This window comes from Chiloscyllium punctatum, chromosome 39 (assembly GCF_047496795.1).
Source record: "Chiloscyllium punctatum isolate Juve2018m chromosome 39, sChiPun1.3, whole genome shotgun sequence".
Lineage (NCBI taxonomy): Eukaryota > Metazoa > Chordata > Chondrichthyes > Orectolobiformes > Hemiscylliidae > Chiloscyllium > Chiloscyllium punctatum.
In genome coordinates, this window is record NC_092777.1 from 42,109,703 (window position 1) to 42,123,360 (window position 13,658).

Genomic DNA, 13,658 nt, shown 5'->3' on the forward strand with positions numbered 1-13,658 from the left:
GATGCTCTGGTGTATAAGATCGAGGGAAATTAAACAGTTGAGAGGAGAACTGCCAAATCCTAGCATGTAACAGACTGCTTGAAAAAAAATTCTCTCTTAAAAGTTCCTTTTCAATCAGTAACCTGTGATGCAAAAATTCTTAACAAGGGGATAAGAAGATACGGCAAAAACTAAAGACAACAACTTAAGCTGCCTGGTTTTGAGATAAGAAGTGTTGTTTTGTAAATCTTAATTGGGAGTTTTATCAAACTAGTATTACAGAAGGGAAGGTAACAGATAAGTTAGAATAAGGAATGGTAAGTAGCTTTAATTAATTTTACCTGTTATACTTCATGAAATAAAGTTGTTAATTTTTACTTTACATAGTTCTTGGCCATTCGAATTTTTACAGATTACTGCACAGGATAAATCTTTTCTGTGTTGCTGTTTCTAAATTAAGCAGGACAGTTTACCCCTCTGTCGTAACACTACTGTTAATGTTAAATCTTAACCCTGGGAGCTCAGAATTCCTTGGAGTTGTCAGCATTTTAACGGTTCTCTTCTTTGCTTCTCTGGATACCATGAAGAGATTCAGAAACAACATCCCACAGAAATAAAAACTTATATGTGAAAGACAAAAATTAGGTTTAATGAGGTTTTAATTTCCACTACCATCCATTAGAAATACTTGTCCACGACAAGTACAATAGTCATAAATTATGAGCAATCCTATTTTAATGCACTCTATGAAATTTATTTGTAAAGGTGAATAAAGGGTGTCTACAAATCAATCTAAAATCAGTAATATGATGGGTCACGTCACAAGACAAAACTGGAAACACAGCTGTGGCCCTGCAGTAGACTTCAAGAAGACTATGCCTATGAAAAGACCAACAATAAAGCTTGCTCGTATTAAATCTTTGTAAAATTGTAACTGAAGGCTTTCAGTCTACATTACGTTCAGTTAAATATGGGTTTAGTCACAGCAGAATATGATTTATCTGACAAATTTCACTACCACATGTTTAATATTTAGCACAATGCGCTTTTATCTGACTACATTTGATGCTCACCAAGTAGTGCCCCTACTTCCGCCATGATTTCCTTGGTGTGATTGTTCACTGGTGTATAACCAAGTCTGTAGTCCAGTTGTACAAAATTATCCAGCTCCTCTGGCTCACTGGTGAGTGTCTTCAAGTACAGTTGTGGAGGGACAAGCACACTTAAGCAAACCAAAGCAAAAACTAAAAAGAGCGGTAAAAGCAATTCCTGCAAAAGAATTTTTAAAATTACTACTTCCATTTTTCCTGCAAACTTTAAAAACTAAACATATTGCAAACAGGATATGTTCAAGTAACAATCCAATAGTTAGGACAATAGGGTTCAATGTTAACTCTTTAAAATTGGACTTGCATATGTCTAGATTTTAGAATTTTGACTCCTAAACCTCATTTTCACACAACTAGTCAATTACTCATCCACACAGAACATATAATTGAGAGGGTGGAGTCTGTTAGTTGGCATCAAAAGTATACTTGCTGGTAACAATATAATTCATGACAGGGATCATGGGTGAATCTCACTGGAGTTAAGGTACGTAAAGAATGCTGTGTAGAGAAGGCCATAATATTCCACATGGAGTCCACTCCTGCTTCTGAAAGGCCAACAAAGGAAAGATTTCCTCTTACCTTTTAGGATTTCTATGTTCACCCACCAGCTTTTGACCTGCCTTTACCTGGCAGCTAGACACGAAGCCTTACCTGCTCAACCTTTGGTTAAAATCCGATTAGTGGGCCTAGTTTGCACCAGTACACCAGGATGCCATTTCACTAAGAGTGAGGGGAATATACCTGTAGACTCCATTTTACAGCTGGTTTTGGCTGAGTTTAGAAGTTTAAAATATATCTAAAGAAATAAAGCCTTTAACTCTAAATGCCAGCAATTTTCCAGATTGTTGCACATAACAAAAAATATTAGTTTCAAATATGATTAGTTCCACTTCAGAACTGTGATATAGCAGGATATAGCTCAAGAGATCTGTTTCCCTCATACTGTCAGTGAGTAGCAGATAATGTCACTACAGAGAATTAAATAATCTTTTTACTAATGTTTAAAAGGCTTCTACAGGAAGCCACTCTGCTATTTACAAAGTGTGCTAACCTACTGCAATTGAAGGTACTCTGGACCATCTTTCAGTTTTAGTCATATCCTGCATTGTTTTTGCATTTTCCTGAAATGCAAGCATGTGCAGTCATAGTTTTAAACCTTTTAGTTTATGTGAACTATCTTGGTATTGTACCTAAATATGCACCTTTATTCTTAACAGTGGAAACAGAAAAAATAAAAGTTAGCTTAAACCAAAATACATATCTACAAAGTAACCACAAAAAAGAGCAATGATTGGCATAAATAATTATGCTGCAACAAGGTCACAAATTGAAGTCACAGATCTGAAAAGGGGACTTTTGCGACAGACAGAACACTCACAAATGATACACGCATTATCATGCACTTTAGCACAATTGTTTTGTTTAAAAATTCTCAATGCATTGAAAACATGCAGTTTTGGCTTGCTTCTTATTCTAGGCATTTGTTTTGAACAAGAATAAAGCTGCATATTTAAGCTAAGTGCACATGGTCAGACACCCAGCTATAAAGAACACCTCCGCTCTCTATTTCCTCCAATTTCATGCCGCATAGCAAAATACCAAGACATACTTTAAAAATAATTTTCTGTCAAATTCTGTTTGACGACATTTCAATGAAATGACTTGGGATCAATTATTACTTTAAACATAAACACAACGTGAAAACATAAGCTCTAATTCAGATCTTCAGGATAGGTTTCGGGATGCCAAATAAGGTGGTGAGCATGAATTTTAGGGCAATGAGCTCTGAGGCAGCAATGACTGTCATGGAGCTCAGAAGAGGTTGTAACAGCTAAATTAGTCATCCTCCCACACTCATAGTCCTTATTGAATGGTTGTGACAATTTTCAAGCCTCAAAATGGGTTCACAGAGAGCAACAGGTTGGGAAGCACTGTCCCAGTCAAAGGGGGAAATGTGAAGGATCAATGTTTCTTTCCTTTTATTCAGAAGTGCTCTTGCACACAACTGAATATTTTTTCTCCAAACTCCAACAGTAAATTACCAATACTTCCAACTGAATAGTTGAGATGCAAAGTCCAATAAGAGCAATGCAAACCATCAAAGGTAAAGGAGAGGTAGGAAGAGGGGAAGAGGGCTGACAAAACTCCACAAAGGCTGGTATCCCATCACCAGGTCACCCTTTATTTACATGTCAGAAGTCCTTTAACACTAATCCAGCTCCCTCACAGCCATCTCTCAGGAGTGTGAGGATGTCTGACATTCCTTTTGATATTTGTCAGCCAGGTATCTATGATTGGACCAGATTAACAGCCCCAATCAGGGAACTCATATTCTATAAGGTCCATCTGGCTGACCTCATTACAATCACTACATCTCACCCCCTATTGAGTCCGAGGACATAGGCCAATTCGTTTTTTTTTACTGCAGCTTCTCCTGAGGCATTTTGGCACTGGGTCAGGTTCCTCCAACTCTGCCTTGGATATGGGCGGCGTGTAACACACAGAAGCTTGCTTCTTATGCCAGGAGCATCTTGGAAGAAACTCATTGTCTTCTTCAAGCAGCAAAAGCATCAAGGCAGTGACATCTACAACGCTTGACAGAGTCGGAGAACCCACAGGTTCCGACAGCCTTTCCAACTTTTCTGAGGAGCTGGACATGTTTTGCTCCCATTCTGCTTGCAAGTTTGTTGCTTTCATATGGTCCATGTGCTTGTTCAGGACCATTGTACCTACCTAATGTTACACATCACTCGACCTGACCTTGTGACGAACAGACTTCTTACCCATGCAGGGTCATTCCCATGGATGCTACACCAAACTTCATACCCTAAAGTAAACTGTCGCTCTCACTTAGCAGAGTCTTGTGTCCAGCATTGGTGTTCCTGATGCCATTTCACCCTCCCCCTTCCAGGTCTGGGAAGATCAGATGTAACCTTGTGCAGAGATTTCTCCCCTTTAGCAACTCTCCCTGTAGTTGTATGAGAGGTGCTCCTATTATCAAATTGGAACTGTGACAGTTTGGTATCTAGCGAAGCTGGAGGCTGTTTCTTTAAGCCTGCCTTCAAAATTTGGACTGTTCTTTTTGCCAGACCATTCAACAATGGATGGTATGGAACTGTTCCTATTTGTCAAATGCCATTTGTATTTAGGAAATACTCAAATTCCCTGCTGGTAAACGATGGCCCATTATCTATGAAAAATACATCTGCAAGTCTGTATTGCAAAAGATGCATGCAGTTTTTTTGGTCAACGTCCCCGTGTTTGATGGAATGAACTCTATGCACACCCAGCTACTTTCAGTCAGTATCCACAATAACTCAGAACAATAAACCCATAAAAAGATCTGCATAGTCAACGTGCAATACAGTCGAGGATTTACTGCAGCCATTCCTACAAATGTGTGGAGAGCTGCTGGTGGTATTTTTTGTTTGTTTTGGTACATGGGTACTGCCCCACCAATGCAGCTATGTCTGCATCCAATCCTGGCCACCAAATGTAATTTCTTGTCAACATCTTCATTTGGAAACCTCTGGATGACTCTTTTGGAGTTCAGCAGTCTCTAATAATGACCTTTGCTCAGGACAATCGCTCTTTCTCCCCATAATAATATGCCATCATTTACTGTGATCTGGTCTCTCGGATATAAAAAGATTTTAATTCTGGTTGGGACAGCCCTTTGGTTACCCCCATCACCACCAGCTGTTTCAGTTTAGCCAGGACTGGATCTTTCTGTGCCATCAAAATCTGATATTGTGAGGTGTGACTGGAAGCGTGTCCAGAAAATTTTAAACTATTACAGACTTTTCCAGTATTAGTACCGCCAGTGGTGTATCTCCCAGCGGAGGCAGCTCAATGCATCCACATTTGCAACTTGGTTTCTTGGACAGTGTTCCAACTTGTAACTAAATGCATTCAGTATTAGAGTCCACTGCTGAACCTGGCCTGACGCTATGGGTAGCACTGCCTTATCCTCTTTAAGTAGATCTAGCAAATCTACATCTGTAAAGGTATTGGTGGAACTTCATAACTCCAAATATGACTGCCAAACCTTCCTTCTTTATTTGGGTGTATTTCTGCTCTGCATTAGCAAAAGTCCTGGATGCATATGCTGTTGGGTGTTCCTCTCCATCTGGCCACCCATCACCTAATACTACTCCAATGCCATATGGGGAGGCATCACACGTCAATACCAGATCCCACTTGGGATCATAGTGTGCCAACACCTTGAAGGATGACAGCTATTTCTTCACTTCACTTGGATATAAGACCATTTCTGAGGCTGACCCTTTTGTAAGAGTTGATGTAAAATTACCAGAATGGAGATGAGGTCATGTATGAACTTTCTGTAATAATTCCCAGTCCAAGGAAAGGCTTAAGCTTCGGTACATAAGTGAGAGCTAGGGCACTGTTCTGAGATAGGGCCACTGGACCCAAAATGTGAATTCTGATTTCTCTCCACAGATGCTGCCAGACATGCTGAGCTTTTCCAGCAATTTCTATTTTTGTTTGTGACCGTTGAACCAGACATTTATTATGATTGGTTTCTGACACTGCTAATGTAGGTGGACTTTCCAGGGTGTGCACTCTCCTGGAATCCAACCTATGAGTTCTCTTGCTCAACTTAGATCTAGCGGGACTCTTTTGCTGTCTCATGTCTAGATACTGGCAGCAAGTACAATGGCTTGCTGGCCAGATCCTGAAGAAAATTTTAACCATTTAGCTGAGGCTTGGCTTTGTTTTGGGATTTTGTTGTGGACTGACCTAGAGTCCCTCTGTTCAGGATATGTCCTGAATGAGGTTATGCAATTGTCTGCACTCAAGTGGTATTCCCTGAGCTCAGTCATATTGGTGAGGGTGTCCATATCTATCGGAATACACTCCACTTGCCACATTTTCCAATGATAAAGCCAGTTGTAGTGCCTGTTTGAAGTCCAGTTGGGCTTCAACTAATAGGCACTTTTGCATGATTACATCATTAATCCCACATACCAAATAGTCTCCCTGCATCTCATGGGTCACATGCCTCTGCCATTCATCTTCACCTGGTCAAAAATCCTGATATGGAGACCCCTAATTCTCAGATTGCTGAGTCTAGAATTAGAGAAGGTTTGGGGTCACAACATTCCTTGACTAAATACGTCAATTCTTGAAAGGTGGTGCCTCAGGGAAACTTAGGCTCCTAATAACCAGGTCCACAAACTGTCAGAAGAATTACTTGTTGTTTTTCATCTGCCCCAATGTCATTTGCCTGGAAAGAATAATGCATTCTTTTCACATACTGGGCCTGAGTCAAGCTTCCCAAATAATGGCATGACACAAGCAATGTTTACGCCAATTCAAAGACAACTGTTGCTAGCGGGTTTCTTCAAAATGTGCTTTATTCTTGTCACCACTGAAATAACTCCACAGAGGTTGGTATCCCATCACCAAGTCAACCTTTATTTACACATGGAACCAGATCACTGTCAAGGAAATTCTATCAGAGCCAGCTCTTAGAGTGTGAGGATGTCTAACAATTCTGTTTTCATCTGTCAGCCAGGGCTCCCTGATTGTATCAGGTTAACAGTCCCAATCAGGGAATTTATATTCTATGAGTTCTACCTGATTGACCTTGTTACAATCACTACAGGGGCTAAATCAAAATGGAGTTGGAAGGGAGTATCCATTTTCTTATATAAATGCACATCACTGCTGTTGTATGTAAGCAACACCTGAACGTACCCTCAAGTATCTCCCAAAGCAGTTAAAAGCAATTGACTTTTTGGAAGTCTTTATTACAAAGTAAGCAATTGCGGCAGCCAATTTCTTTTATTTCCTCTCAAGATGACAATGACATGAGAGGATACTATTTGTTGCTCATCTTCAATTCCTCTTCCCAAATCTGACCTACTACATTTGCAAACATCAAATTATTTTTATCTTTAGTTTGAATAAAACCAACACCTGATATCAGAAAATTGGCCAATAAATGTAACTGTTGAATGTCATTATTTAAAAGAGAGCTGTGGCTTGCCAGTCCAATTCAGAAGGCATTATGACTCAACCACTTAACAACAGCATGCATGCACTAATGCCCTTAAATGTGGAAAAATTGTTCAAAGTGCTACACACAAGTTTAATCATAAATAAATAGATGTCAAGCCAAAGTTGGGGACATTAGAAAGGGCAACTAACAGAATAGTAAAAGACACTATTTTAAAGAGGCTCGTAATGGCAGAGTGAAGAGTTTTAAGAAGGAGATTCAAAAGGATATGGTCCAGATGACTGAAATACTGTAGAAACAATCAATGCTGGGAATAAGTTGTAACCATCTAATAAGTTCTGAAAGGATGCCTGAGACCTAACAGAACAAGTGATGGATATACTAATTAAGGGTTAATTGGGTAAAAATTGGTTGTATGAATATGGGGAGTTGTAATTGGTGGGTTGTGAGTTTTATGAAGTGTTAACTAAAATAAAACTCTAATTGAAAGTGTGGACTTCAATTCTGTTAGAATAAAATTATCTTCTAATGTATAACATAAATGGTAGGCACTTGTGATGCAATGGTGGTCATCAGCTTCCCTGAAGAAAGGCTTATGCCCGAAACGTCAATTCTCTTGAAACAGTGCGCTTTTCCAGCAACACATTTTTCAGCTCTGAACTCCAGCATCTGCAGTCCTCACTTTCTCCTAATCATTAGCTTCCCTATTTGGGTTCAAGTCCCATCTGCTTCAGAGCTGTGTAATAACATCTCTAAACAGGTTTATGAGAAAATATTTCTAGCATGAATGGTGAGCAAGAATATGAAGCAAGCAGAGTTTCAGAAAGTTATAAAGCTGCAGGAGGTTACAGAGATAGGAGATTGACACCATTAAGGGATTTGAACACAGATTGTTATTTGAAGTTCAAGACCCTGGAAAACAAGAAACGAACATAGGCAACCGAGTATAAGGACTAGCAATGAGCTGAATGGTTCAGAATAGAATACGGCAAGCTAAGCTTTATCAAGAATGGGCAAGAAAGCATTGGAATAGTTGAATCCGGAGGCGAGGGATTCAGTGGATGGACTGAACCAGCTACATGGGTATCTGATGTGTCATAGAGGCTGTATTTGAAATGCAATGAACTATATTTCAATAGGTGCTTCAAAGCAGCAGAGCAGAGACAAGGAAAATGGCTTAAGCAAGAACTCTAAAACAATCTCTCTCTGTGGCTTTCCCAACTTTGAAGTCAGTACCCAATGAAAAATCAATTTGGGATAACCATCATTCACTGACAACTCAAGATCTACAAACCTTGCCACTGCTGCAGAATGCAAGTTAACAATTAAATAATTGGCCTCAGGTTTAAAATCTAACACCTGAAAGACTCTAAAGACTTTAAACTGCAAATGCTTTTATCTTCCAGTCTTCACCAGACACTCTCTCCACTTCTTTTTAACCTTATTCTGTGTGTTTGTATGTGTCTGATGTCGCAGTTTTCTTTTTTCTCGGGGTAGTGGGTAATAAAATTCTTCTTTTTGTCATTGCAATAAACCTTGTAATTTGAAATGTAATTAACAACTTCAAAATTAATGAAACAATCAAATTGTGATGGTTACATGCTATAAGAGAAATAAAAATATTTGTTGTGACTAACCAAGAGGCGGTTAAATAGAGGGAAGCTGATGACTCTCTTTCACCCACTTGTAACATGACAATATGAACTTCTTCACTGGTCTGCATAAACTTTATACTTTTATTCATGAATAGTATTGTTGTTACAAATATTACTCATTTAAATGCAGCCTTATATTTCAGTTTAGTTATGTTATGCCTGTGAGTTGAAAATGCTGGAGTTTGTTACTTAGAAATTATTTGTACTTCTAGCACTGTTTCATTTTAGAAACTGTTTACATTTCCACCGGAGAGTTATAATGGTTAACAGTGCAATCAAACAATTATGTTAACAAATTCTATGCACAAAAAAGTGCAAATACATAGACTTAATGGCAGATTTATTATTGTTTACATTTACTCTGGAAAGCAGTTAAAAAAAGGTCTGAAGTACAGTGTAATATTACAGCATACAGCTCTTGTAAAATACCTTTTATAAAGCAAGAACCAAGCTGGAATCGTGTGCTTAATTCTAAATGCTGTTCTTTAGGAAGGATATCAAGGCAAGAGCATAGAGTTGATTTATTAGAGTAATAGCTGGGACAAAAGACTTCAGTTATGTGAAGAGACTAAAGTAAATAAGGTTGCAGTCCTTACTGCACCGAAGCTTGAGAAGGAGATTTGATGAAGATGGTCGATAACATGAAGGGGTTTGATGAAGCAAATAAGGAGAGGCTACTTCCTGTGGAAGAGGTTAAGTAATTAAGAAATACAGATTTAAGGTAAATGGCAAAAGAACCAGAGGAAAGATGAACAAAAAAAAAATTCACAGCGAGAAATGGTTATCTAAGAATCACTGTCTAAAGGAGTAGTGGAAGCAGATTCAATTGTAGCTTTCTCTACATATGGCTTGCTGAGTTTTTGCCTGATTGTACTTCTGTGAGGTGCCTTTGACCTTTTTGCTATTTTAAAGTGTTATATAACTGAATGAGCCAGCAGTGGCATAACCACAGAGTCAAGAGTCTAAGAGTCAATCACGCTCAGCTGACAATCAAAAATGAAGGCTTATGAAAGACAGACAGGAAGCCCTGAATTTAAAATAGGTGAACAACGACACCAGAATGTTATATGAAATGTCAGGAACAATGTGTAGTTTGAAGCCACTGAAGCACCTCATCATGACGTAAAACATAGAACAGTACAGGCCCTTCAGCCCTCAGTGTTGTGCTGACCTATGGAACCAATCTGAAGCCCATCCAACCTACACTGTTCCATTTTCATCCATACATTTATCCAATGGCCATTTAAATGCCCTTAAAGTTGGCCCATCTACGACTGTGAGAAAGTGAGGACTGCAGATGCTGGAGATCAGAGCTGAAAAATGTGTTGCTGGAAAAGCACAGCAGGTCAGGCAGCATCCAAGGAGCAGGAGAATCGACATTTCTGGCATAAGCCCTCCTGCTCCTTGGATGCTGCCTGATCTGCTGCGCTTTTCCATCTACTACTGTTGCAGGCAGGGCGTTCCTCTCAATTAAGTAATCTCTCAACCTTCTTCTCTCTAATAAAGACAGCCTCAAGTCTCTCAGCCTTACCTCATAAGACCTTCCCTCCATGCCAGGCAACATCCTCGTAAATCTCCACCGCACCCTTTCCAAAGCTTCTACATCTTTCCTATAATGTGGTGACCAAAACTGTACGCAATACTCCAAGTGTGGCCACACCAGGGTTTTGTACATTTAGGGATACCATCATCGTATTATACACTTTGAATCCAAAATATGAAGCACTATATTTATACAGCAGTCTAAAGCTGTAGTTTCACTTCCGATATTGTAGTATACTCCATGGTCAGATTACAAGCAAGAATCCCTGTCCAGGCAGCAACTTCAGTGTCAAATTAGTCAATATATTAAGACACACTAACGAGCAGTAGCAAGAACTAAAGAGACTTTAGAGAACTAAAGACCCTTCAGTCCAACGCCGACAAGGTCTCCTAAACTGAACTAGTTCCACTTGCCTGCATTTCGCTCATATCCCTCTACACCTTTCCTATTTACGAACCTGTCCAAATGTCTCTTAAATGCTGTCATCATACAGACCTTCACCACTTCCCCTGGCAGCTAATTCCATACATGCACTCTCTGTGAAAAAAGTTGCCCCTCTGATCCCTTTTAAATCTTTCCCCTCTCACACTAAAATTATGCCCTCTAGTTTTGAACTCTCCCATCCTTGGTAAAAGAAATATGTCCCTCACGATTTTATAAACCTCTATAAGGTCACCTCAGCCTCTGATGCTCCAGGGAAAGAATTTTGGATTACATTACAGTGTGGAAAAAGGCCCTTCGGCCCAACAAGTCCACAACGACCCACCGAAGCGCAACCCACCCATACTCCTATATTTACCCCTTACCTAACACTACGGGCAATTTAGCATGGCCAATTCATCTGACCTGCACATCTTTGGACTGCGGGAGGAAACCGGAGCACCCGGAGGAAATCCATGCAGACGCGGGGAGAACGTGCAAACTCCACACAGTCGCTTGAGGCGGGAAGTCCCAGCCTATCCAGCCTCTCCTTATATTTCAAACCCTCCAGTCCCAGCAACATCCTTGTAATTTTTTTTTCTCTACCCTTTCTAATTTAACAACATCCTTTCTGTAGCAGGGCAATCAGAATTGAATGCACTATTCCAACAGTGGATTCACCAATGGCTTGTACAGCTGCAACATGACGTCCCAACTTGTATGCTCAATTCTCAGAGCAATGAGGGCAAGCATGCCAATTGCTTTCTTCAATACCCTGCCCACGTGCCACACTAGTTTTGTTAGATCACAATTCACTAGTTTATTGAAACTCAATCACTCCAAGCCATAACTTAAGTTAGTAATTTGATTGTTCTTTCATTATTATTACACTTCATCTTTTGAACTGTCCACAGGAAAGCAGACATATTTTCAGATAACAACATTCTTCTGATTGTTTAATTATTTTTGCACCCCCTCCCAATCTTTTCTGACTAGTGCTGTTGTTAACTGTGCTCCTGTAATAATTTATTCTAATGGCTGATATGCAAACATGCGGTTACTGAAATAATTGTAAACAGCGGGGCTTATCTGATTCCGTATTTTGATTCTTTTGAGACATTACTGGAGAGCCAGCTGCATGTCTACAGATTGCAGAAACACGCCCGTCCCATAACCACAAGTCTATTCTACAGAACTACAAAAACACCAAAGCGGTCTAGTTTTTACAAAATGTTACATCTTTCACACAGTCTCAGGTATAATGTACCCTCCAGAGCTAGGATTTTATATAGTTTGTTTCACGCACCTTTAACACGATCTGATATCTCCCAGAAAATATGGAAACTAACGCAGTACTAACGCATCCAAGTTCGAGTAGATGTAAAGTAACGACACTTACCTGTAAAGTCTGATCTTTGTTCCGCTTTTTTATGAGAAAATTTCTGTATAAAAGTGCTTTGGTTTGCTGCCAAATCGCAGCGTCTTTTCTCTTCAAACCTCCCATTATTTCAACGATTCAAAAACGGAAAAAAATAAAAAAAAACTTTCCTAAACAATTTTCTATTCTATGTAAATAACACAGGGACACTTTCCATTAAATTTTGGAAACTAAGTCCCCGAAGTCAACAGTACAGCTACTCTACAAGAGGTGCGGCAGACTAAAGATTCAAGACAAATCAGTTGTTTTCGCCTAAAGATCCTCACACATCAACAACGTGGAAATTTCAACGAGGGGTTTTCTAAGGTCGCTCTCTTACGCCTTATTAAAGAAAACAAAATCTTAAGAGAGCAAAAGACTCCACAGCAAATTGAGTGTAAACAAACACATTAATGAAAATTACATCTTTTAAAAAAAATGAGGCTTATGAGCCTCATAAGCGTGGAAGTTATCCAGAAAGGAAATTGTTCAATAAACTAAATAAACAACTAAGGAGGCAAGGCTGGCGAGTTGTGGGTGGTGTCCAGGGAGAGTGTTTGAGATTAGAATCTTCTCCAGCTTTCCTCTAGACACCTTGCGGGGATGGGGATGAGGTAGGGGTCCCTCACACAAATACACCAGGGGTAAGCGGCTGCGATCCGGACTCTCACTCTCTGACAGCCCGAGGGGGTGGGGGTGAGGATCCCTCTGTCACTGACAGCCCGGGGGGGGGGGGGGGGTGAGGATCCCTCTGTCACTGACAGCCCCGGGGGGGGGGGGGGGGGGGTGAGGATCCCTCTGTCACTGACAGCCCGGGGGGGGGGGTGAGGATCCCTCTGTCACTGACAGCCCGGGGGTGGGGGGGGGGGGGGTGAGGATCCCTCTGTCACTGACAGCCCGAAGCGGGGGGGGGGGGGGGTGAGGATCCCTCTGTCACTGACAGCCCCGGAGGGGGGGGGGGGGGGGGGGGGTGAGGATCCCTCTGTCACTGACAGCCCGAAGGAGGGGGGGGGGGGGGGTGAGGATCCCTCTGTCACTGACAGCCCCGGAGGGGGGGGGGGGGGGGGGTGAGGATCCCTCTGTCACTGACAGCCCGAAGGAGGGGGGGGGGGGGTGAGGATCCCTCTGTCACTGACAGCCCCGGAGGGGGGGGGGGTGAGGATCCCTCTGTCACTGACAGCCCCGGGGGGGGGGGGGGGGGGGTGAGGATCCCTCTGTCACTGACAGCCCCGGGGGGGGGGGGGGGGGTGAGGATCCCTCTGTCACTGACAGCCCGAAGGAGGGGGGGGGGGTGAGGATCCCTCTGTCACTAACAGCCCCGGGGGTGGGGGGGGGGGGGGTGAGGATCCCTCTGTCACTGACAGCCCCGGAGGGGGGGGGGGTGAGGATCCCTCTGTCACTGACAGCCCCGGGGGGGGGGGGGGGGTGAGGATCCCTCTGTCACTGACAGCCCGAAGGAGGGGGGGGGGGGTGAGGATCCCTCTGTCACTAACAGCCCCGGGGGTGGGGGGGGGGGGGTGAGGATCCCTCTGTCACTGACAGCCCCGGGGGG

At 41.7% G+C, this 13,658-nt stretch overlaps 1 protein-coding gene across 2 annotated transcripts in view; it reads right to left on the minus strand.

Moving 5' to 3' along the window:
* Positions 1 to 12,836, minus strand: part of abca5 (ATP-binding cassette, sub-family A (ABC1), member 5) — a 94,130-nt gene extending 81,294 nt beyond the window's left edge. The window contains exons 1-2 of one of the 2 annotated variants that reach the window (XM_072558538.1): positions 12,089 to 12,836; positions 1,053 to 1,248 (exon numbers count right to left, since the gene is read on the minus strand). In XM_072558538.1, the coding sequence (XP_072414639.1) occupies positions 1,053 to 1,248; positions 12,089 to 12,193 (301 nt within the window). In that variant the 5' untranslated portion in view covers positions 12,194 to 12,836. The remainder of the gene's footprint in view (positions 1 to 1,052; positions 1,249 to 12,088) is intronic. The other variant, XM_072558539.1, reaches the window with a different exon arrangement.
* Positions 12,837 to 13,658: the final 822 nt, after the last annotated feature.